We start from the raw sequence: 23356 nt of genomic DNA, 5'->3' as shown, positions 1-23356 counted from the left end.
GGCCTCCCAGGATCTTGGCTGCTGTGTTTTGTAACTTTAGGGGAAAATGTCACTGTATGGATAGGTATGTGTAAAAGATTATTTCCAAATATCAAAAAAGGTGATCACTTTACAAAATTAGTACAAGTTCTTTTATTACATAGTTTTTTTCACATTGTTGAAATCTGAAATATATGGATGTAAGAAACATAAGATTATTCTTCTGTTGGGCTTTTTCTTCATGTACATTGATATTTGATTGTAACTTTTTTTGAGGAGAATATAATGGAGTTTATTTTTTTTTAAAAACATCTTTCATGGAAGCTTTGTCCCAGAATGCCTTACAAGATGAAGTGTTACACCAGGCATTAAGGCTGGAGTAATGCAGCTAAGGGGGTGGGAGTGCAAAAGAAAGTTCTTTGAGTAGCGGGTGGCCAAGTGACTTGACCATTGCCTCACAGTAAGCAGACACGGCAGCAATCAAAACTTGAGCTACTTCTCTATCTGCAGGCCAAGCTGCAAACAGCAATTACTGTTTTTAAATGATTCCCCTCTTGCTGTTTTTGGGTAGGTGAGAATCGCTTTGTGTCCCCAATGTCTTGGGATCTCGTGGGCCGGAATCTCTTTGCCATGGCCGTGGAGGGCGTGGTCTTCTTCATCATCACCTTGCTGATACAGTACAGGTTCTTCATCAAGCCAAGGTGAGCTGGCCGCACATAGCTGAAGAAAAGGGGAAGCAGGTGGATGGGGAACCGGAGGAGCGCTGGGCCCACCTTGTGGTTTACATCACAGTATGTGCAGTATTTGATCATGATGATGATGATGCCCATGGCTTTTTTTTTTTTTTTTTTGGAGGGGGTGCTTGCCATTACTGAGTACAGGCCCCTTTTTTTCCTTCACCTGCTTGATTTCACCCTGTAGTGCCACGAAATAAAAACAAACCACCTGCATCTTGTATGGGAGTACTGGCACCCTTTTTTTTTCCCAGAAAGAAAGCACTGATAATACTTTAGAACTGATTGGTGTTTTACCCTCGTAAAACATCAGACAAAATAGGAACATTTGACTAGCGGAATAAGAGCTCCAAGGGTGTTCAGCAACTTGACTGTAGTTGCTCCTGCATGCCGGTTGGCTCTTGTTCTTGTCGGATGTAAATGAAAAATGTATATTAGTTGGTGTTTAAGAGTTGATTGTGTCATGCAGAAATATTCTTGCACCGTGGTGTAATGGTGCTGGGGTAATTGCTGTGTTGCTGGTATTCTTTTGTTTTGGTAGACACGTCCAACTGAGCGGCTTCCTATTCAAAACACCTTTCTGGGATTTTTTCCTGGGGCACTTACTTAAGAATAAAAAAGGGTTGCAAAATCTAATGACATTTCAGAATTGCAGTTGGCTGTGTGTTTAACAGTCGCCTTCCTATGTCTAGCTGCAACATGTGGGTAGTTGCACCCGCGTGTTCAGTGGCTTAATTCTGCTATGACTATTATGGATCATAATGTTAGACAGTTCTGTCCCATACTGGCCATTAAACTCATAAACTCAGACTTGGCTCATGGGTATCGCTGTATCATTCTCTCTTCTGATAAGAAGAGGCATCTTTAAGCAAAGCTATAGTGAAACCCACAAATCCTAAGAATATAAAAAGTTGCCATATTGGGTCAGACCAAGGGTCCATCAAGCCCAGTATCCTGTTTCCAACAGTGGCCAATCCAAGTCACAAGTACCTGGCAAGTACCCAAACATTAAATAAATCCCATGCTACTAATACTTAAAGTAAGCATTGGCTATTCCCTATGCAAACTTGGTTAATAGCAGTTTATGGACTTCTCTTCCAGGAACCAGCAGATGCTATAGAACAAGGTTGTCCAACCTTTTAACATAAGAGGCTGCACTGCAATTTGTTTCTTACTGGCAGGGGTCAGGGAGCAATTCTGAATCTCTGTCGTTTTATTGATTATTTTAAATTATGCATGAATATTTTGGCAGCCACCCTGAACTACTGGAGGGCGTGGGCCACAAATTCTTTTAAATAAATAAAACAACCAAAAATCTGTATATAAACATAAGATTAATATTTAATCTTTTTGCATATTAAATATTAATATACATTAGAAAATAGTTCTCCAACCCTGCTGGTTTGTATAATTTTTGTTGTTGTCTGGATAGGAACAAGAGATCTGAAGTATCAAAACAAGGAGGGGATCTTGGGGATGAGGGGAACAGAGGAAGGAGGATCAGGGATGCATGGAATGTCTTCCTAGAAAAGGTGGTGAAGGCAATAATGGAATTGAAAAGGGTTTGGGATAAACCAGAGGATCCCTAGTGGCTAGAGGCTGGGGATGAAGAAACTGGATAACCTGGGGTAACTTTAGGTGTAACATTTCTGCATGGGAGTAACTTGCATAAAGTGTCAGGTTCAGCCCTAAACACGAGGCATGGCGTAATCTACATGGAGCAGCAATTATAACCCTATAATTATAAACATATTGCTGGGCAGACTGGATGGACCGCTTGGGTATTTATCTGCTTTCATTTATTGTGTTACTGTGAATAGGGGGGAAAGCAGAGTTGCTTACCTGTAACAGGTGTTCTCCTAGGACAGCAGGATGTTAGTCCTCACACATGGGTGACTTCATCAGATGGAGTCCAGCACAGAACTTTGATCTAAAAAATTCTGGAACTCTTGAACATACACTACTGAGTATGTGCATTCCTCTAGGCAGTGTCCCTTAGTCCATGATATAGCTAATACATGGCGAAACCAACTCCTAGGAGAGGCGGGTGGGTTTCTTGAGGACTAACATCCTGCTGTCCTAGGAGAACACCTGCTACAGGTAAGCAACTCTGCTTTCTCCTAGGACACGCAGGATGGTAGTCCTCACATATGGGTGAAACCTTACCTATAGGCTGTCCGAGTAGGACAAAGTGGGAAACCGCACAGTGCTGAAGCACTACCTCTCTCCTTTGTGTATGAGGCAGCCAACCTACCAGGGGTCCAGGCTGGAGAAGAGTTGGGTTCTACAAAGAAAAACCATAGATAGAAAAGACTGAGACACAAACCGTCCTGCGCAACAGGGGTGCCTAAGGCAGAGGAGTGATGTGAGTGCAAGCAGAAGCAAACTCCATATCACGGAAAACAGTACAAGTAGGGTTCCTGATAAGTAAACCCTGACAACAACAGCAGGTCTAGACAAGAGGTGTAGACAAGAGAGACTCTTGGAAGAAGACTACACAGTTTCCATGGATGTTAAAAGACAACCGAAAAGCAAACTGGGGCCCAAAAGCCCCACAGAGAGAAACTGCGGTCTGCTGACATCCGAAGGACCGAATGTCTCTGCAGAAGAGAGCCTAGGTTTGGTTGGTAGGTATAATGGGCAGGAGAAACCCAAGCAACGCTTGGAAGAACAAGCAGCGAACCACAGAAGGGCTTGGGACAGACACTGCGTGCCGAAGCATCAGACCTAGCCGACCATGCAGGATAGCATCAAGGGTTTCAGGGGATGAAGGGAAATCCCTGAAACAGACCTGTAGCCCATAACATGGAGATGAGATAGGCCTGAAACTCACCCAAGAGCACCTGTCAAGGACAGGTTCAACTATCCTGGCACAGGATAGCACAGGGGAGCAGGAAGGCTCTTTGGACAACCTAGAGAAATGAGAACAGCTAAAGGCAGTATTGGCCAGAGCATGGCAAAAATATATGGAAACCTTAGTGTATCCTGCCCTGCAGGTATACAGAAGATGTACCACAAGTGCCCTAACTTGTCCTCCCCTCCCCCTGACAATCCACCATAAATCGGAAGGAGCAAAGAACACAAAGAGGTAGTCCAGTGGACTGCCGGGGCAAGCACAAGTTACCAGGTTGTCTATCAACCCCAAGTGAACAACTCACTGCCAAATCCAGCAGGGAGTTACCCACTGAGATAGAGCCCTCAGTCTGCTTGGAACAGCGAAAACTGAGAGTGAATTCCCAGGGGAGAAATCCTGAAAACTCCACTAGGAGATGGGAAGCCAGGGAGTTGCATGCGCAAACCATGGTAGAACAGGATTTCATTACCGGGCTGGAAACCCAAAGGGCACCAGGGCAGGCCCAGGGCGATCTCAGAACAGATTGCCAAGCACCTGGTTGAGGTATCAGTACCCTAGCCATGAGTGCATACACCCCCCCCCCCCCCAAGGAAGCACATAGTCCAGCAATGGACAATCGTTGTATGACCCAGGAATTCCCTGTCCACAGTCAGGGTGATCCTGAAAAAGGGGGAAGAATAGCTTACACGTTACTGCGAGCAAGAGCAGAGCTTCTGTTGCAGGGTCACTTGGCTCCAAATTCCCTCAGCCATGGACATGGCGAAAGGGTGAAAGGCATGCTCGCCCATTTGATGGACTAGAACTCTCCTCACAGAGGAGAACACTGCAGGCAAGAATGACTGGCGAAAGCGGTCCTTAAGAAAAGACGCCCACAGAGGCCAGCAGGTATCAAAGTGACTTCTGAACAAGGGAAACCATGGATGGTCACCAGGGAGCAACACTGGATGGGCTTCTTCGTAAATAGACCTGCTGCGCCTTAGAGCAACCGAGGGAGAATGCTACCACGACAGGTTCTCAGGGCTGGTGAGAAACCGAGAACAAAAGCCAACCAGAGCAGAGCCATCCTTTCTCCTGGAACAGAGGAATGAGGGATTCCCCTCAAAGAGATGCAGAGTCAGGTGTCCAGAGGGGAACCCATAAGGATTGCCCTGGAATCCAGTCGAATCTCCCCTTCCAGAAGGGAGAGGGAAGCAACATGATTTGGGCCTCCTGATCCTGAGACCTTTCAACTCCCCAGAGGAGAGTTGAGGGACAATCACTGATTGCCAAGGTGCCAAAGCGACCAACCCACCACAGACAGCCAGCCTCAGATGGGGGAGGTTGCCACCATAATCCACGGAGGGGCCACAGTGAAAATAGTCCAATGACCGCCGCTGCTGGTTCCTGGCCCTGCCCTCCAAGGAGACGCACTGATTCAAGAATCAAGGCCCCGGTTCAGAGAAAACCCTGCTAGGGAAGGAGCTTCAAGGCTTCCCCACAAAAAAGGAGTTTTGGACATGGGATAGGTCAAAAGTCACATTCCTCTGCTGAGGGAGAAAAGGACTCCCGAACCACTTTCCCAATGTCTACTCTCCTCTGGGTCGGACCAAGAACGCAGTCCTAGGTCAGTCCTGTGGCTGCGGAACACAACTTCTTGTGTCTGTCCGGAGAGAAAAACACACACACAGAGATGCCCAGACGGCAGAGGGCAACTGAAGGAATGAGTCCTCTGCTGTAAAAACACGCTGAGCAGTACTCATGCACGGGGCGGATTGGCCTATCAGAGGATCGGACATCCCCTGGTGGGCCGGTCGCTCTGGTCACGTGGTCTGCCGAGCTCAGCAGACCACCGGGTATCTTCTGGGCCGGATTTGGGGAAAATCCCCGGCCGATCTTTACCTGGAATCTGCCCCTACTCATGCAGTGGTATCCCATCCTACGGATGGCGGCACACCTATGATCCCATGCACCATGCCTGTGGGTAGAATCCCATGCCACAGCTAGGACAGCGCACCGTGTGCCAGAGTCAGTGGCTACACGCTGCCCCACAACAAAACACAAAGTGTGTGATGACGCCTCCCCCACCAGTGCTCCTCAGCACTGTGCAGTGCAGCACTGATGAGGAGGATGAGACCATGCCAGGATGAGGGCAGAACCCTGGTATGGCTGAGGACTGCACAGACAGAGAGAATGCCATCTGCCATTGCCCAAAGCACTTGTAATAGATGCCTAGCCTTTCCTGACCACACATGTTGTGCACCGTCACTGTAACTCCAGCGGAATGAAAAAGAACAGTGTGGTGATGGCATCCTCAAAATCATTGTTGCTCTGGGTAAGGCATGGTGGAGAGTTGTGGTCTATAATGTCACCCCCTCCATACCTGATAATGCTGTGAGTGAGGGCCCTCGTACAGCGTCAGGAATGACTCGACTTCGATTCCCTCAGGGAACGACAGCAGCAAAGTCCCTGGCGACTGAAGGTGTCCATGGAGTTCAGTGGCCATGTCCTGTGGCCTCTGACTGCAGCCACTGGTGCCCAAAGTGATGACAGTGCCCTAAGGGCCCATGGCACTTTCGTGCTCACCAACGCAAAGCCATAACAAGGGCACCCAGCAACTCTGCACCCAGGGCTTCGATGGCGCTTGACCAAACCATAATAGGTTCAATGGTATATAGCACCATTCCCGGCGCCACAGGCAGCCGCGGACACCAACCACCTGGTGGCCTCGATGGAGACTCTGGTATCCGAAGATATTGATGTACCAGTGTACTAAGGAGGCCATGGGCATCTGCAAGGAGGGGCCCTACAGCCCAGACATAGATCACCGATTCCTAAAGGAATCGATGACCGCCAGCGCCATCAACTGTTCCCCTTAGCTGACATTCATCTGAGAGGGTCGATGCAGCAAGCTCAATGGTCTCACAAGTACTAATGCTCCTGTAGCCCGTTAAGGGACAGCACAGAACTCCTCAGTGCCTCACAGAGGACACCACCAAGAAGCCTCGAGGGCACAGGACCACTGCGCTTGGATGCCCCAGTGTACCAGGATGCCTCAAGTGGATGGCAGCCCCTGCAATCAATCTGTTCAAGGCCAAAAAACCCATGCCATCCAAAGGCTGCAGGGTCAATTGGGGGCTTCCAAGAGCCCTGGTGGTTGATGGCCTCAGGGGTGAACAGGGTGCTCAATAGCAAACCTAGCACCTGGTCGGTGGTGCTTGACATAGTCAAGGCAAGAACGAGAAGCATCGGTGGCTTGAGAGCCTCCACCGTGGCCCTGCACCTCAATAGCCTCGAGGGCGTCAGTGGTATCAGGGCAGCACAGCATCATGATGGCCACATCCTGCTCTGGCATCGAGGCCACGCACTGCAGCGACCTAGTGGGTGGCCGTGGCATCAAGGGTATGCATTACGATGGCATCGAGGGCTGCCGCAGCATTGAGGCTGCACACCTCGACAGCATCAAGGGCCTGCCACTGTTTCAACCTCAACAGCCATGAGGGGGATCACACACGCACTTTGATAGGATCAAGAGCATCTGGCATCGATGCCACCACAGGTGTCTAAGGCCCTGCGGGCATTGAGGGCACAGAGGCATTGATTGTACCGGGTTCACAGCAGCATCGCATGCTGCGAGGGTACTGTGGCATCAAAGGCACTGCGGCCTCGAGTGCACCGTGACATCGAGTGCACCTCGTGCCACCAACCGAAGGCACCGCCGCACTGATAGCATCATGGTATCGATGGTAGCGCGGCCTAGATCAATTGCATCGGTTCTCGCTGCTACTCCGCCACCTCGATGCCCAAGCCAGTGCAGGAATACTCCACTTCCACCGATGCCAATGGCACAAAAGGCCTCTATGGCATTGTGGGCAGTCATGCACCTCAATGGCAGCGAGGGTGTCCCTGCACCTCGACAGCATCAAGGGTGACCATGGTGCACAATGGTGGGCCCCCGACGCGGTCCTGACATCAATGTGTCAGACGAACGGTGCGCTGGTCACAGCTGTGCACTGGCAACCATTACTGGGCATGGCTCCGAGGTGCAGCAGCAAGCTGCTAGCCCAGGCTCCTGCTTACCCTCTCTCCGAAGGAGACTGCACTGGCAAGCAGGAGGGGAGGCTTCGTCTTCCAGGGCTCCCGCCCATGGAGACTAGTTCCTTGGGATGTGGGGAGGATGAGCTCTCCTCCCCACAGGAACGGCATGATCCTTGATCCCTGCACCACCTGAATCCATTGCTGCCGATTGATTGGTGAAACATGGAACTCCAGCCCAGGGAGAACTCAGGTGAGTTCCCGGGCTCAGCAGCCAACACAGATCACCAACAGTCTGCATAAGACATCCTGTCAGCACCGGGGAAAGGGAGAAAAAGGAGACAGAGCAAAGAAGAGGCACAGATACAAAACAACAGAAGCAATTTTTCTTTTTTTTTCTTTTTAAGATAGTAACAGACTCTGCCAGGCTGCACAGGGGAAAGCGGCCGACAGACAGTTGGAAAAGGAAAAAGAGAAGAATAAAACTTACCTTAAGGAAAGAAAACAGCTGCAGCTCTAGAAAAAAATCACTTACAAGATCTGTGAGAAGAGAGCAAAGCTGAATACTGTGAGCACACGGCTTCTGCAACCACACAGCTCTGCAGAAAAAAAAGAGACGGAGGAACTCTACCTAGGGGGCAGAGTGATGACCACAGCTGCACATGCTCAGTAGGGCATGTTCGAGAGTTCTAGAATCTTTGAGATCAAAAGTTCCGTGCCAGGCTCCATCTGATGATGTCACCCATGTGTGAGGACTACCATCCTGCTTGTCCTAGGAGAAAGACCAGTGCGGATTTTTCTGCCAGGTCATGCTAGGTCACAGCCCTGGAAACCTATTGAACTTGCTTCTTCTCCCCCATTGCACGAAGAATGAAAGGTAGAGGAAGACAATGGGCCCCAACCTGATATTTCCTTTTTTTTTTTAGAAAAGTACCACTAGAGAGGACCCAGGAGGGACAGAGGAGAAGGAATAGAGATGGGGGAGGGCAGGTGGCTAATGGGAGAATCAGTGAAGGAATGGGATGGGGGAGAGAGAAGGCAGGAGGATCTGGAATTATGGGTGAGGGAAGAGAAAGTTCCAGGATCTGAGGGAGAAAAGGAGGGAGGTTCCAGGATCTGGGCAGAACCCAGGATCAGTGGAAGGATGGATTGAGAGAGTAGGAATATAGGTGCCTATTCTGAGCCTGCTTCTCACCTCTCCACCCCCTCCCTTACCTTCTCCTTTCTCTCGCCCCTACTCCTGCCCCTCCACACCGATCCTACATGCCCTCTCTCTCTCTCATACCCATGTCCCCCAGCAATTCCCAACTCTCACCTCCAAATCTTTCTCTTAACATCCCCTAGACCACATCTTTCTCACCTCTACCCATTTGTGCTGGCAAGAAATGCTAAGGCTAAATTCAAATACCAAGCTCCATGTTCTCTCCTTCCCACGTTATCCTTCATATATTTCGTGGTCTTTCCCTCCCCCCCCCCCCCCCCCCCCCCCCCCCCCCCCACAGGTTGCAACATTCACCTTTGATTTGTTCCCTGCCTCAGTAGAGCATTGCAGTACTGGAATCATGACTGAACTTAAATGATTTAAGTGGAAAACTGCAACAGAGATTCCAGTTCAGGCAATGCATTTTTTTTTTTTGCTTGCACTGGTTCAGTCCATCTCCCCAGAGAGAGCATCTTGGATTATGTATATCTTGACAGGAATAAACCTTGCTAGTAAGCTAGGTCATGTTGATATGATCTCAGTCTCTCATATTTATTGCTACTGCCTTAGTGCTTGCATCATGCCAAAGAACACCTCCTTCAAGATTTCGTAGGACGTAATATGTACTGACAACACATCAAGGTGCATTTGGAAATTTTTCTTAATTGGGCTTGTGGCACCCAATCCAACTGGGTCTAATCTGTACCTTTCTGCCACTTTTCTTTGGTCTCGGAGTACATCCCAATGATTTGCCTGTATGAGAACGGTCCTTTGTTGTTTGATGTACTTCTCTCATTCACGTAATTGCTTTGTATATGTTTTCAGACCTGTGTGTACCAAACTTCCCCCTGTAATGGACGAGGATGATGACGTGGCCAGGGAAAGGCAAAGAATAATGTGTGATGGTGGCCGCAGTGACATCCTGGAAATAAAAGGGCTGACTAAGGTGAGAGGTGCTGTATTGCCTGAGCTAAGCCACAGCATGTGTTTGTGCTAGGGACATGACTGGTTTCTCCAGCGCAAGCTCTTGGGTGCCACTTGGATCCAGGTGATTTACAAAGAGCTTACCACTGTCTTAAGGCAGCACCAATATAAGGGGCTTCCAAGAACTTATAGAACAGTGGATTATTTCAGTATATTGATATCTCTGGCATCCAATTTATCAGATTTGGGACAAAAAGCATGATTCTTTTTTTTCTCCTTGTACTATATTTTGCAAATGGCTTCTTGATGCCAAAAGTGTAGGTGTGTCTGTGCCCTTTTTTTGTCTTGACAGGGCACTGTGGTGTTGAGAGTAGCACGCATAAATTTAACTGAGTTCAGGATTGTCTGAATTTGCTCCTTGGATGATCAATAGTTCTTTCTAACTGTGCACATTTTCAGGACAATTTCAAAACTATTCACTCGAGTTAAGTGTTTTGTACCCACATTAATCAGCTGCTCCGCAGATTGCTGTCCCTAAGCACCTAATGCACCTAGCTTTAGGTGCATTGAGAGGAAGTATTGTTGGAGGCATGTTTAAATCAGGAGAGGAGGAGTACATGCATAGACAGAATGTTCAGATCATTGCACTCACTTTTCTAGTACAAATCAATCCATAGAAATAGCGGCTGCAAGTGACCGTACATTGTGTTGGCAGCCAGTTTGGAAGTGAAAGCATTCTCCTACTTTCCCTTAGACAATTGGTGCGAAGTCCGTGGATAAAAAGCTTGTGTGGTCTTTATCTCAGTGCTGGCAGTTAAAAAATTTCCTCCACAATGTGTTAAAGTAGCCTAAAACACAATTAGTTCTGGATCTCTGTCAACATTTTGTGCTGTGTAGACCCCTGTTCAGCTCCTTACAATATTTTATCATTCACCAAAAATGGCAAAAGCAAAAAATGGCATCTTTCTCGCTGACTGTAAAATACAGCAATGTTAGTTTGGTGATTTTTCTAAGTGGGTTCTGCGGTGCTCATGTGTTATTGATGTTTCAGGTCTATAGGATGAAGAGGAAACCAGCTGTCGACAGGCTTTGTGTTGGTATTCCCCCTGGAGAGGTAAAGGCAGAGATATAGAATTCCAGCAGTACTGCTAGTTAGATTCATTGTTATGTGTGTTATGTTTTTTTTTTTCATTATTATGTACCGTATTTTCCGGCGTATAAGACGACTTTTTAACCCAAGAAAATCTTCTCAAAAGTCGGGGGTCGTCTTATACGCCGGGTATCGTCTTATAGGGCACACCTGCTCTCTTACCAGTTTCTCTCAATCACACACACATGCTCTCAATCAAATGCATTCTCTCACTTACACACAGGCTGGCTGTCTCTCTCTCTCTCTCTCTCTCTCTCTCTCTCTCTCTCTCTTTCACCCCCCCCCCCCAGCACAAATGATAGCTGCAGCAGCCTCCTCCTCCAGCCCCCGCAGGCCAAGAAAGAAGAAACCCATCGGCCGCGGGAGGCTCATGCTGCTGTCTCCTTTCCCGATTACCAGCTCCTTCGACTGCTCGGGGCCGTTCCTGCTATCGCCGCTGCAATTTTTTCATTCGGCACGGCTTTCTCCTTCCCGCGCACCGCACTGCCGTTGCCGCTGGGCTATCAGCACGTTCAAGCCCAGCGGGAACGGCAGCGGTGCAAAAAAAAAGCTGTGGCATCCGCAGCTGCCCTTTTCTTCTTCCCGCCCCCCCCTTTGAACCGGAACAGGAAGTGATGCGCGGGAAGAAAGAGCCGTGCCGCGTGAAAAAATTGCAGCGGCGACAGCAGGAACGGCCCCGAGCAGTCGAAGGAGCTGGTAATCGGGAAAGGAGTCAGCAGCATGAGCCTCCCGCGGCCGATGGGTTTCTTCTTTCTTGGCCTGCGGGGGCTGGAGGAGGAGGCTGCTGCAGCTACTATTTGTGCTCGGGGGGGGAGTGGAAGTGAGAGAGAGAGAAGCAGCCAGCCTGTGTGTAAGTGAGAGAATGCATTTGATTGAGAGCATGTTTGTGATTGAGAGAAATTGGTCAGCGAGCTCGTGTGTGAGAGACAATGAAAGTGACTGCTCAGAGAGATGACTGATGTGTATGTGAGTGTGAGTGTGAGAGAGAGAAAAAGCATGGAAGTGAGAAATCTGGGTATGTGAGAAAGCATGGGAGTAAGAAGCCTGATTATGTGAGAGAGAGCATGGGAGCGGGAGGGCTGGCTGTGTGTGTGTGTGTGCGCGTGCATGAGAGAGAGACTGGTTGATAAGGTGACGGTGTGTGTGAGAGAAAGAGACTGGTGTGTGTGAATGTGAGAGAAAGAATGTGATTCAGGGAATGAGAAGCCTGTGCACGTGGAGAGTGAGCATGGAAATGAGAGAGAGACTGGTGTGTGTGTGTGAGACAGAGAAAGTGATTATGAGAGTGAGAAGCCCATATATGTACGGTAAGCAGAACATGGGAGTGGGAAGCCTGTGTGTGTGTATGGCATGAGAGAAACTGTTCAGGAAGGTGTCTGGTGTGTGTGTCAAAGACTGTTTGGGAAATGATTTGTGTGTGAGAGACAGAAACTGGTCATGGGGGCATGACTGGTATGGTGTGTGTGTGTGAGAGACATGGGCCCTAAGGAAGAGGAAGAGGAATAGGAGAGCTGCTGGAGGGGGTAAGGAAAGGTGGCTTTTTAAGTTTATTTTTCTTGATTGACTGCCATTTTAATTATTTAATATTATGTGATGTGTCTGCTTTTTTGAAATATTTTATTGGTGTTTGGAGAATGTTTAATAGTTTTTATGAGTTTTTAATTGTTGGATGTTATTCTGTTCATAGCTGTTTTGAAACATTTATTCTGCTTATTAATATAGTTTTACAATTATTTATGTGTGGGGATCTATAGCTGCTTGCTAGTTCTGTTTTCCTAATAAGAGGTATATTGGTTTTTAGGGCCTGATATACGGTATTTGTAGTGTTGCCTTTTCATAGATAGGGTTGCTCCTGTTTGAGTGTAAAATTATTTTTTTTTCTTAAAAATATGTATAAAAAAGGGGGGGTCGTCTTATACGCCCAGTCGTCTTATACGCCGGAAAATACGGTATTTGCGTAATTCTGAATGACTAGTTTGTACCACCAGGCTATCACAGGATGGGGGGTGAGGGAGGGAAGTGAGAGGTTTGCCACTATATAAATGGCTCCACACTTTCCTCATTAGATCCAGGATGCCTTTTTTTTTTCCCCCTAACAGTCTGCCTTCACACTGACTTCTGTACTCTGAGCTGAGCTTCTGGCCCTTTCAGTGCTATTCCAGTGCGTTGCGCAAATGCCACAGTTGGAACATTGAATCCCATCCTCAGTGACCGTGAGCTCGACTTCTGCAGCATAGCTAGTCCCAGCCAGCCCTATACGGAGGAGCTGGGCCCAAGAATCACTTTATGGTTTCTGGTGTAGTAGAGCATTGCACTTGCCAGTGGGCCATAGGTTGACTCTCTTTGGTCAGTTGATCTTAATATTGAAAAAGAATTGTCCTCTCCAATTGCAGTTGCAGTGGAATACATTTGTTAACCACAGTTAAAAATATTTGCTGTGATCCTAATGAATTAGTACATTCAGTGTGGAAGTGCTGTGTACTGTAGTGCAGGAGCCCATGTTTAGATCTCCTCTGAGAATCAGGTATGTGCGCAGGAGGATGGATAGGCAGCAGCATCTGTGCTTTCCTAGAAACCTGGAGAGGTCTGGTTTGGGCCTTCCTCCATTCATTTTATTAAACTGTCCTTTAGTTGATCTGAAGAATGTGTTGAATGCATATTTGGGTTCAACTTTCTTTCCAGCTCTTCTCCATCAAGAGTACTTATGTCACCCTATTAGTCAGTATGAGGAAGGTAGAAAAGGAGAAACACAAATAAAATGTGATCTTGTGCAGTTTGTGCAAGTAGAATCACATACAGTAGCTTTGCTTCACAATCCTTTGTATAGTTACATATTTGGCTAGGTTGAAGAGAACCCCATCATCCATCCAGGCCAACCTCCTCCCAAGTGACTAACAGCCAAACCAAAACAGATACTGTATTATAATCAATATCTGACATGTGGTGCTCATTATAGGGGATAAAAGAAGGACTGAATGTACTAAAGAGTTTTTCCCAGTTTTTTTGTCTTGGGGGGAGGGGGGACTTGGTACATATGGGACCCTGTCGGTGTTTTCATGCACATGTGACAGTGCTGTCAGACATCATGAAGGTGGTGGTCTGTTACCTGCAGGTAGCTGTGATTAGCAAGGTAATGGAGAAAGTCCATGGCAGTTCTGCTGCATTTGCAATATTGGTGGGTCTCATTGTACTTCCTCTAGTGCCTGTGCACTGATGGTAGCCAGAGGGAACCTAAAAGTATAGAGATTGGATCCATGGCAATCTTGAATTTGCCATTGCATTATTAGTTACGCTTAGCTACACGTACAGAGCATCACTTTCATGCTGTTTTCCGGTGCCACCTGAAAACATTGACAATGACTCATTCACCTTTCCTCAGTCCACATGCCAAGGGCCATTCGTTGTCTTGCTTGTAAAAAAAATGCATAATGTTTTTTTGTTTATTTTTTCTGTCAAGCAACTTCAGTTGATAAAATCTAGTGAAAGAGTAGAAATTTTTGCAGATATTTCATTTGTAATACCAGTGCTCTGATTCATTTTCTAATGTAATCTGTTCTTAAGCAGTCAGAAGATATGTGCTACTCTAGGGAATTATCTCAGCATATAGTGTAACTTGTATTTAACTGAGGGGGGTGATGCTTGGCCTTTTCAGTGCTTCGGACTTCTGGGAGTTAACGGTGCTGGCAAGACGACGACGTTCAAGATGCTCACCGGAGATACAGATGTGACTGGAGGAGAAGCTTTCTTGAAGGGCAACAGGTTAGAGGAGGAAACCAGTTCAAACTTACTGATTGCACAACTTATTTTGCTTGTACAAAGTTGGTAAAGCAATTTTTGGCTATGTTGGACAAAAGTAACTATTAAGAATGTTTGTTGGAAATGAAGAAAGTGTCTTTTGAACTGCGTGGGGCTTTTGTTTTATCTGTTGAACACTGAAAGTGGTTGTTCCTTGCAGTGCAAAGAAGAAAACATTCATAAGGAATTAGCTGGTTATATTCCCCTCTTAGAAAACCATTCCTCTCAGAGAGGCTAAAATTACATTCCGGCTTTCACAGCACACATGCTTATTATTCTTATTAATTTGATTTGTATTCCACTTTTGCTTCTAGCTGAATTAAGAGGCATTCCCAGGGGTGGGTGCAGGTTGTGGGAGGGGGTGAGAAGAGACGGCATGCCTGCTTTTGTTTTTTCAGATGCACACATGCTGTTTTACCCCATCACTGCTGCCCGCAGAAACAGCAGGGGTAAATGTACGTGCGGGCACTCTGTGGTTTTCCTGAGAACATTAACCACAGGTTATGCACATACTCAAGCGCATGCGTGCTTTGTGATTTATGTGGGTTACTGAAACCTGTCCACCGTAGGGGAACATTTTCAAACCGCCTGCATGGGGACAAGGACTAAGTGTCATTTGTACAAGAAAATTATTACTTACCTGCTAATTTTCGTTCCTGTAGTACCATGGATCAGTCCAGACCGTGGGTTATGTCCCCATTCCAGCAGATGGAGTCAGCAAAAACCTCGAGGGGGCGTCACCATAAGTACTACTACCCCCTCTGCAGGAGTTCAGTATCGAGTATATCAAAGCCCGAGTAGAAAAACAGAACCCCCGAATTGAATCAAGTTTATACAACACGGCCAACAATAGCCGTCAACCATAGCAACGAAAAACTGGAGCGTCCTAGCAACGTGTAGGAGGCTGCACAAACAGTAAGGCAACTTGTGAGGAGCTGTGAACACAGAGAACATGGAAAATGGTAAAGCTGTGCACACAGTGAACGGTGACAATGGTAAAGGACAGATACCAGTACAGTCCCGTCGCGGAAACGGAGCAGGCTGAGCACCCAGATGTGGTGGGCGTCTGGACTGATCCATGGTACTACAGGAACGAAAATTAGCAGGTAAGTAATAATTTTCTTTTCCCTGTACGTACCTGGATCAGTCCAGACCGTGGGATGTACCCAAGCGTCCCTAAATCGGGTGGGGTCCTGCGAGGCCTGCTCGGAGAACCTGCTCACCAAAATGTCCCGAGACGGGAGAGGCGAGATGCAAACGATAGTGCCTCGCGAAGGTGTGTAACGACTTCCAGGTGGCCGCTCTGCAGATCTCTTGAGAAGAGACCGAACGGACCTCCGCCCAGGAAGCCGCCTGAGAGCGTGTGGAATGCGCTACGATGCCGGGCGGAGGAGTCCGCCCCGCCCCGACGTAGGAAGCGGCAATCCCCGCTTTCAACCACCTAGCAATGGTAGTCTTGGAGGCCTGGGAACCCTTCTTAGGCCCGGACCAAAGGACAAACAGATGGTCAGACGTCCGGAACTCGTTTGTAACCTCCAGATAGATGCGCAGCGTGCGTTGAACGTCCAGGAGTCGGAGAGACCTCGGCTCGGAGGAAGCGAAGGACGGCAACTCCACCGTCTGGTTCACATGAAACGCAGAGACCACCTTCGGGAGGAAGAAAGGTACGGTGCGGATCGAAACTCCGGAATCGGAAAACCGAAGGTAGGGTTCCCTGCACGACAGAGCCTGCAGCTCCGAAATGCGACGAGCGGAACAGATGGCCACCAAAAAGACCGTCTTGAGGGTAAGGTCCTTAAGTGTCGAACTGCGCAGTGGCTCGAACGGAGGCCCCGACAGGGCGCGAAGCACCAGGTTGAGACTCCAGGATGGACAAGGATCCCGTAGCGGAGGCCGCAGATGCTTGACACCCTTGAGGAAACGAGCAATGTCCGGATGTTGTAGGAGGGAGCCCTCCGCCCGCAACAGCGACCCAAGGGCGGACACCTGAACCCTCAAAGAGTTATAGGCTAGCCCCTTCTCCACCCCGGCTTGTAAGAACTGGAGAATCTGAGAAATCGAAGCTTTAGTAGGACTCGTGTCCTGACTGGTACACCACAGCTCGAACACCTTCCAGACTCGGACGTAGGCTACCGAAGTGGACGTCTTACGCGCCCGTAGCAACGTGGACACTACCGCCTCCGGGTACCCTCGGCGCCGGAGGCGACGCCTCTCAAAAGCCAGGCCGCAAGACAGAAGAGTTCTGCCTGCTCGAAAAATACTGGTCCCTGATGCAAGAGGAGGGGGAGGTGTCCCAGCCGGACCGGTCCGTCGACTACCAGCTGTAGCAGGTCTGCAAACCAAGGTCGGCGTGGCCATTCCGGGGCGACGAAAATCACCGTCCCCTGGTGTCCTTCTATCCTGCGGATCATCCTGCCTACGAGGGGCCACGGGGGAAACGCGTAGAGCAGAAGATGGGTCGGCCATGGGAGCGCCAGCGCGTCCACCCCTTCCGCGCCGCGTTCCCTTCGCCGACTGAAGAAGCGGGGGGCCTTGGCGTTGAGCGCTGATGCCATCAGATCTAGGTGGGGAGCCCCCCACCGATGGACGAGGAGCTGCATCGCCTCTTCGGACAGGGACCACTCTCCTGGGTCCAGCAGTTGACGACTGAGGAAGTCCGCCTGCACATTGTCCACTCCGGCTATGTGAGACGCCGCTAGCCGCACGAGATGGCGCTCCGCCCATTGCATGAGCAGCGCCGCCTCTAGAGCGACCTGCGGGCTGCGCGTGCCTCCTTGGCGATTGATGTAGGCCACGGTGGTAGCGTTGTCCGAAAGTATCCTGACCTCCCGGTTCCGAAGAAGCGGGAGAAAATGTCGCAGAGCGAGCCTGACCGCTCTGGTCTCCAGACGATTGATGGACCATGTCGCCTCCACCGCGGACCATGTCCCTTGCGTGGCGCTGCGCTCGCAGACCGCGCCCCAGCCCACCAGACTGGCGTCGGTGGTGACCACCACCCAATCCGGTACGGCGAGGGACACCCCTCGAGCTAGGTTGGACGGCTCCAGCCACCAGCCCAGACTGTCCCTGGCCTTCTGAGGGAGCGGGAGGACCACCTGGTAATCCTGCGAGAGTGGCTTCCAACGGGAGAGGAGCGCCCACTGTAAGGGCCGGAGGCGCGCAAATGCCCAAGGGACCATGTCGATTGTGGATCCCATCACTCCCAGGAGTTGCAGGTAGTCCCAGGAAGTGGGATCTGGCAACGCAGAGAATCGCAGTATGTGATCCCGCAAAGAGTGCGCCTTGTCCTGTCGCAGGAAGACCATGCCCAGTCGGGTGTCGAAGGTCGCCCCCAAGAAATCCAAGCGCTGAGAGGGCACGAGGGAGCTTTTGGAAAAATTCACTACCCAGCCCAGGGAATGCAGGAACCGTAGCACCCGGGACACCGCTGCTTGGCCGTGGGTGAAAGACTTCGCCCGTATGAGCCAATCGTCGAGATAGGGGTGGACTAGGATACCCTCCTTCCGAAGGGCCGCAGCCACGACTACCATGATCTTGGTGAAGGTGCGCGGTGCCGTTGCCAGCCCAAACGGGAGAGCGACGAACTGGAAGTGCTGGTCCAGAATCTTGAACCGGAGAAGATGATGATGATCCGGACGGATGGGAATATGTAAGTAAGCCTCCGTGAGGTCCAGGGAGGCGAGGAACTCCCCCGGATGGACCGCCGCAATCACTGACCGCAGCGTCTCCATGCGAAAGCGGACCACTCGGAGGGACTTGTTGACTTCCTTGAGGTCCAGGATGGGCCGAGACGATCCGTCCTTCTTTGGGACTACGAAGTAGATGGAATAGTGGCCCAAGCCCACCTCTCCGAAGGGCACGGGCGCAATAGCGCCTATCTCCTGAAGCCTGTCCAGCGTTGACTGCACCGCTCGTCTCTTGAGAGCCGAGCCACACGGGGAGAAAATGAAACGACCCTTTGGTGGGCGGACAAATTCCAATGCGTAGCCGTGCTTTACGGTGTCCAGAACCCACTGGTCTGAGGTAATCCGCGCCCACTCCTGGTAGAACAACGTCAGCCGTCCCCCGATCCTGGGTACGGCGGAGTGGGCGAGCCTGGCATCATTGAGAGGACTTGGGTGAGGGATTACCTGCCCCTGGAGAGGTGCGGGCGGGCCTGCGTCCGCGAAAGGAACGCGTCCAGGGCTGAGACCTGGGCGCGGCAGGCCGGGAGCCCCCCGGCCTGTAACTCCGGTAACGTCGCTGCGCCCTGGCCCTAGTCCGGGAAGAAGCAAACGCACGAGAAGGACGATATCTATCCTCCGGAAGGCGGTGAACCGCGTTCTCTCCCAGGGACTTGATGAGCTGGTCCAGATCTTCTCCAAAGAGGAACTTACCCCTGAAGGGCAGGGAGCCCAGACTTGACTTAGAAGACGTATCCGCCGCCCAGTTGCGGAGCCAAAGCAGGCGTCTGGCCGCCACCACCGAAACCATGGACCTAGCCAGGACTCGGAACAGGTCATACGAGGCATCCGCCCCGTATGCTACCGCAGCTTCTAACCGATCCGCCTGGGCGGCCTCTGCAGCAGGCAGATCCTGGGAGGTGAGGAGTTGCTGTACCCACAGGAGGCTCGCACGCTGGGCGAGGGAACTGCACATCGCTGCCCTCATCCCCAGGGCGGAGACCTCGAAGACCCTCTTCAGGAAAATCTCCAATTTGCGATCTTGCGTGTCCCGCAAGGCCGCCCCTCCCGTCACCGGAATTGTCGTCCTCTTAGTGACCGCTGAAACTGCGGAGTCCACTCTCGGTACCTTGATGAGATCCAGGAAATCCTGTGGTAGTGGATACAGCCTTTCCATGGCGCGACCTACCTTTAGAGAGGCCTCAGGGGTATCCCATTCCCTCGTGAGAAGCTGCAGGAACAATTCATGAATGGGAAATGCCCGGGCCCTCGGCCGCAGGGCAGCAAGGACCGGGTCCCCCTTCTTCGAAGATGTGACAACCGCAGGCGCTACTGGAGCGGGCGGCTCTGGCGGCGGGTCCAGATCCAATTCCTGAATAATTCGTGGGATGAGCTCCTCCAGTTCTTCCCTCTGGAAGAGCCGCAGCGTACGCGGATCGTCTCCTTCCGGCGTGGGGTCCCCTTGGCCCAAGTCTGGGAAATCGGGATCAAGGGCCCCTGGGTCTGGCCCCGCACCCACCGGTCCTGGAACCGTCCGGACGTGGGAGGGAGGACGGGGGGCCCCCACTCCCGCCGAGACGGGGGGGGCCGGAGCCACGGGCGAGGTCCGACACAGTTTGGCAGGGGGGGGTCCCACCGGGTCATCCAATCCCTGCAGGTAAGCCGTGTGCATAAGGAGTATAAACTCCGGGGAAAACCCTGGTCTGGCCGAGGGGGCTCCGGTAGGTGGTGGCTCCGCGCTGGCTTGCCCCTGCGAGCCTTGCTCAGGCAGCAAGGCCTGGGGCGAATCCGCTGCCGAATCCCTGTCATCCGGCGTGTCCTGTGATCCCTCCGGATGCTGAGTGCTCAAAATGGCCGCCGTTCCCGCCAGGAATGGGGGAGGGGCCGGCCGACGGCGTCCAGGCAAAGGCGCAAGAAATGAAAAATCCGCGGCGGGCTGAGAGGTGCCTTCTCCCCCGGGAAGGCACCGTGCACAGATGCCCTCCCGGGAGATGCGGGACCCCGGTTCGCCGCAGGCCGCGCAGCGCGTTGGTCGCGGCATCAGTGTCGCGGCGAAAAACCCGCGAAAACTAAAGTAAAAAAAAAATCAAAAAAAATCGAGGCCCGGGGTTCCGCGGGGAAGCGCGCCGCCGCCGCGGGGGGGGCCCGATGGCCTGCACTGCCCGCCGGCGGAGAAGAGGACAAGTGTCGCGGGGGGGCCCTCCCGGCCGCACGGCCCACCGAAGACGCAGAGAGCTGCCTGCCTGCACCAGCAGCCCACGAGGAGCTGCAAAATGGCCGCTTTCAGGCTGGCCCGCGCGGAGAGGCCGGTACAAACAGCATCCGCGAGGCAGGGCAGTTTGGGGAGCTGCAAGAAAAATAACAGGAAAAAAACAAACAACGCTACCACTTACCCCGTACGGTCCGAAGAAACGGAAAGGACACACAGGACAAGGGGTAAGCCACGCCTCCCCAAAATTGAACCCTTTCAATTAACTTCTTTTTTTTTTTTTTTTTTTTTTTTAACAAGAAAACTTGATTCAATAGAAATAGGCAAAAGCCCAAGAGAAAGGAGCAGAGGTAAAAGTCAAAAACCTAGACCAAGTTGGGAGAAACCCAAGTACCCTACTCGCATCTGCTGGAGTCAGAAGATACTGAACTCCTGCAGAGGGGGTAGTAGTACTTATGGTGACGCCCCCTCGAGGTTTTTGCTGACTCCATCTGCTGGAATGGGGACATAACCCACGGTCTGGACTGATCCAGGTACGTACAGGGAACTACAGGTTTGCACCAGTTTTCAGAGCAAAGGGACACAAGTGTACTTTCCCTTTGAAACCTGCCACGGATAGAGTACCTTCAGTCACTTACATTACCTTTATTTCTTTGGTGGGGGGCACATATTTTTGCTGGAAAAGTTTGTGCAAATGTTTTGAAAATGCCGTCTATACGCAGAATTTTCCTCCCCCGAACTAAACGCATCCCCAGGAACGCCTTCTTTCAGTGCAGCTAAAAAGCATGCGCATTGTGGAACAATATGTGGACTTGTAGCCAAACTGAGGATGGGCAGTCTCCTCAGACAGCGTGTGTAAAACACTGTCTACCCATGTAAGTTGCTTTGAAAATTGCTCTCTTAGGGGGTAGTTTTGTAACAGCCTGCCTAAGTTATACCAGTTTCCAAAGTGAACTTGTATGCCTAAATTAGCTTTGAAAATCACGCTGACAAAAGTACCCTGTACACAATTGCACTTTTATGTATTTGGTACAGATAGATTTGCCGTGAAAATGTACATGCATACTTAAAAAAAAAAAATCTAAAAATAGGCGTGTAAATGAAAATCCCACCCAGATCCCAGTCCCGAAACAACTCTCCCAAATGCAGGTAAAAGTCAGGTCTTATGCACTTTTATCCAATTTTACAAAAGGACATTTCCATAGGTAATGTACCTATTTCCCCGTGGAAATGCTTTGTAAAATTATCCTCCTAATGTTTAAAGGCAGATGAGGAGGTGGTGTTATGTCATTCTGAAGTAGGAGCCAGTGAGGCAACACCGAACTGAATGCATGTACACTGCTCTGCTGGATTGTGCTGTGTAATGATAGATAGTGATGGCCATTTTCTTAAGAGCAGAACAAAAGTGCATGGGCTTCATGGTTGGCTTAAGGTCAAGATAAAAGTCAGAAACACGTTACTGCATCGGGTGAAACCAATGTCCCATTTGGTCAGGAGCAAGGAGAGCAGTGGGTCCTGTGGCTGAATTTTTTTTAACTGTGTAAAGAATGAGAAGCTGCACAGGCTAGTCCCTGGTAGGACAGGTGACAACATGATCTTTGTATCTTCTCTTCATTTAAAAACCATGTGGACTATCTCTAGTCTGGACTACCTCTAGTCCGGAATTTGTTTCTCTCCCTTTAACTTAACTTTATATTTCTCTTCTAGCTTCCTAAGCTTCCAAGTTCACAGTCCTCGTTGTAATGTAACTTTGTTTTTTCTTCCTTTATCTAGTTATTTTACCCCTGTTCGATGTAAACCGTCCTGATATGGTATTTTAACCATGAAGGTCGGTATAGAAAAAATGTTAAATAAATAAATAAATAATGTTGAAAAGTATGGCTGTCGTTAGAGTCTTAAATTCATTATCAAATCACAAGTAGCAGTTATTTGTTGACAGGTTACTCCAATAGAAGAATCATGATCCATGCTGAACCCTGCATGATTTTTTTTCCAGTGTAAATGATTTAATGATATAACGTACAAAGCAGGGTAAACCATCACAAAAATAGTTCCCAATATAAAAATAATAAAGGGTAAAATGAGAAAAAAAAACAAACCCTCAAAAAAGGCCCTGCTCTGGGTACATAGAAAGCTATGACCAGAGACAGAAAAATCTCCCCCCCCCCCCCAAAAAAAAAAAAAATCTGTCCCGCTCCAGAAGTTAAACAATAGACCATCAGCTATCATAAGTGCTCACATTAAATGCAAAAATAAGACAATAACAAAAATGTTAAGATGGTGAAGGTTAGTCATATCAAGTCATCAGTCATCCATCTTTATTTATTTATTTGGATTTTTTTTACCCATCTCTTTGGATAAGAAATCCAGTCAAAGCGGGGTACAGCATATTAGAATAGCAGGTTAACCAGAGAATAAGGTGCACTTTAGGGACTGAAGTAGTATATAAATCAACCATAATGGTAGCAGCTTAACTATGGAATCTCAACGAAGAGTTGTATCGCTTTATTAAACATTTCTTTGCATAGATTTATAATAGCTCTGTTAAATATGTAGTGAAATATGGAGCGATGCCCAGGTAGCATCCTACTAACTGTACAACTTATGTGAAGGTATTCGCCAAAGAAACAGGTTGAAAATTGTTATAAATCTAAATCCCGCCCCCCCCCCAAAGAATTATTTTATCATTTTTCTAGTATAGTATTCTAGTACAGTGGTTCTCAACCTTTTTCCCATCATGACCCACCTGACAGACCACATTCATATGTGTGACACACTGCTCATTATAATTCATGGAGGAAATAAAAAATAAAGGTCCAGTATTATTTTTATTGTTA

At 49.5% G+C, this 23356-nt stretch overlaps 1 protein-coding gene across 2 annotated transcripts in view; it reads left to right on the top strand.

Annotated features, from left to right (window-relative positions):
* The window catches only part of ABCA1 (ATP binding cassette subfamily A member 1), a 212039-nt gene that overhangs the window by 159771 nt on the left and 28912 nt on the right, over nt 1-23356 (top strand). For both annotated transcript variants that reach the window (XM_029604407.1, XM_029604396.1), the window contains exons 41-44: nt 551-680; nt 9605-9725; nt 10755-10817; nt 14506-14612. In XM_029604407.1, coding sequence (XP_029460267.1) covers nt 551-680; nt 9605-9725; nt 10755-10817; nt 14506-14612 — 421 coding nt within the window. The remainder of the gene's footprint in view (nt 1-550; nt 681-9604; nt 9726-10754; nt 10818-14505; nt 14613-23356) is intronic.

The sequence above is a fragment of the Rhinatrema bivittatum genome, chromosome 1 (genome assembly GCF_901001135.1).
Source record: "Rhinatrema bivittatum chromosome 1, aRhiBiv1.1, whole genome shotgun sequence".
NCBI classification, from domain to species: Eukaryota; Metazoa; Chordata; class Amphibia; order Gymnophiona; family Rhinatrematidae; genus Rhinatrema; species Rhinatrema bivittatum.
This window is presented reverse-complemented; position numbering and strand designations above follow the sequence as displayed.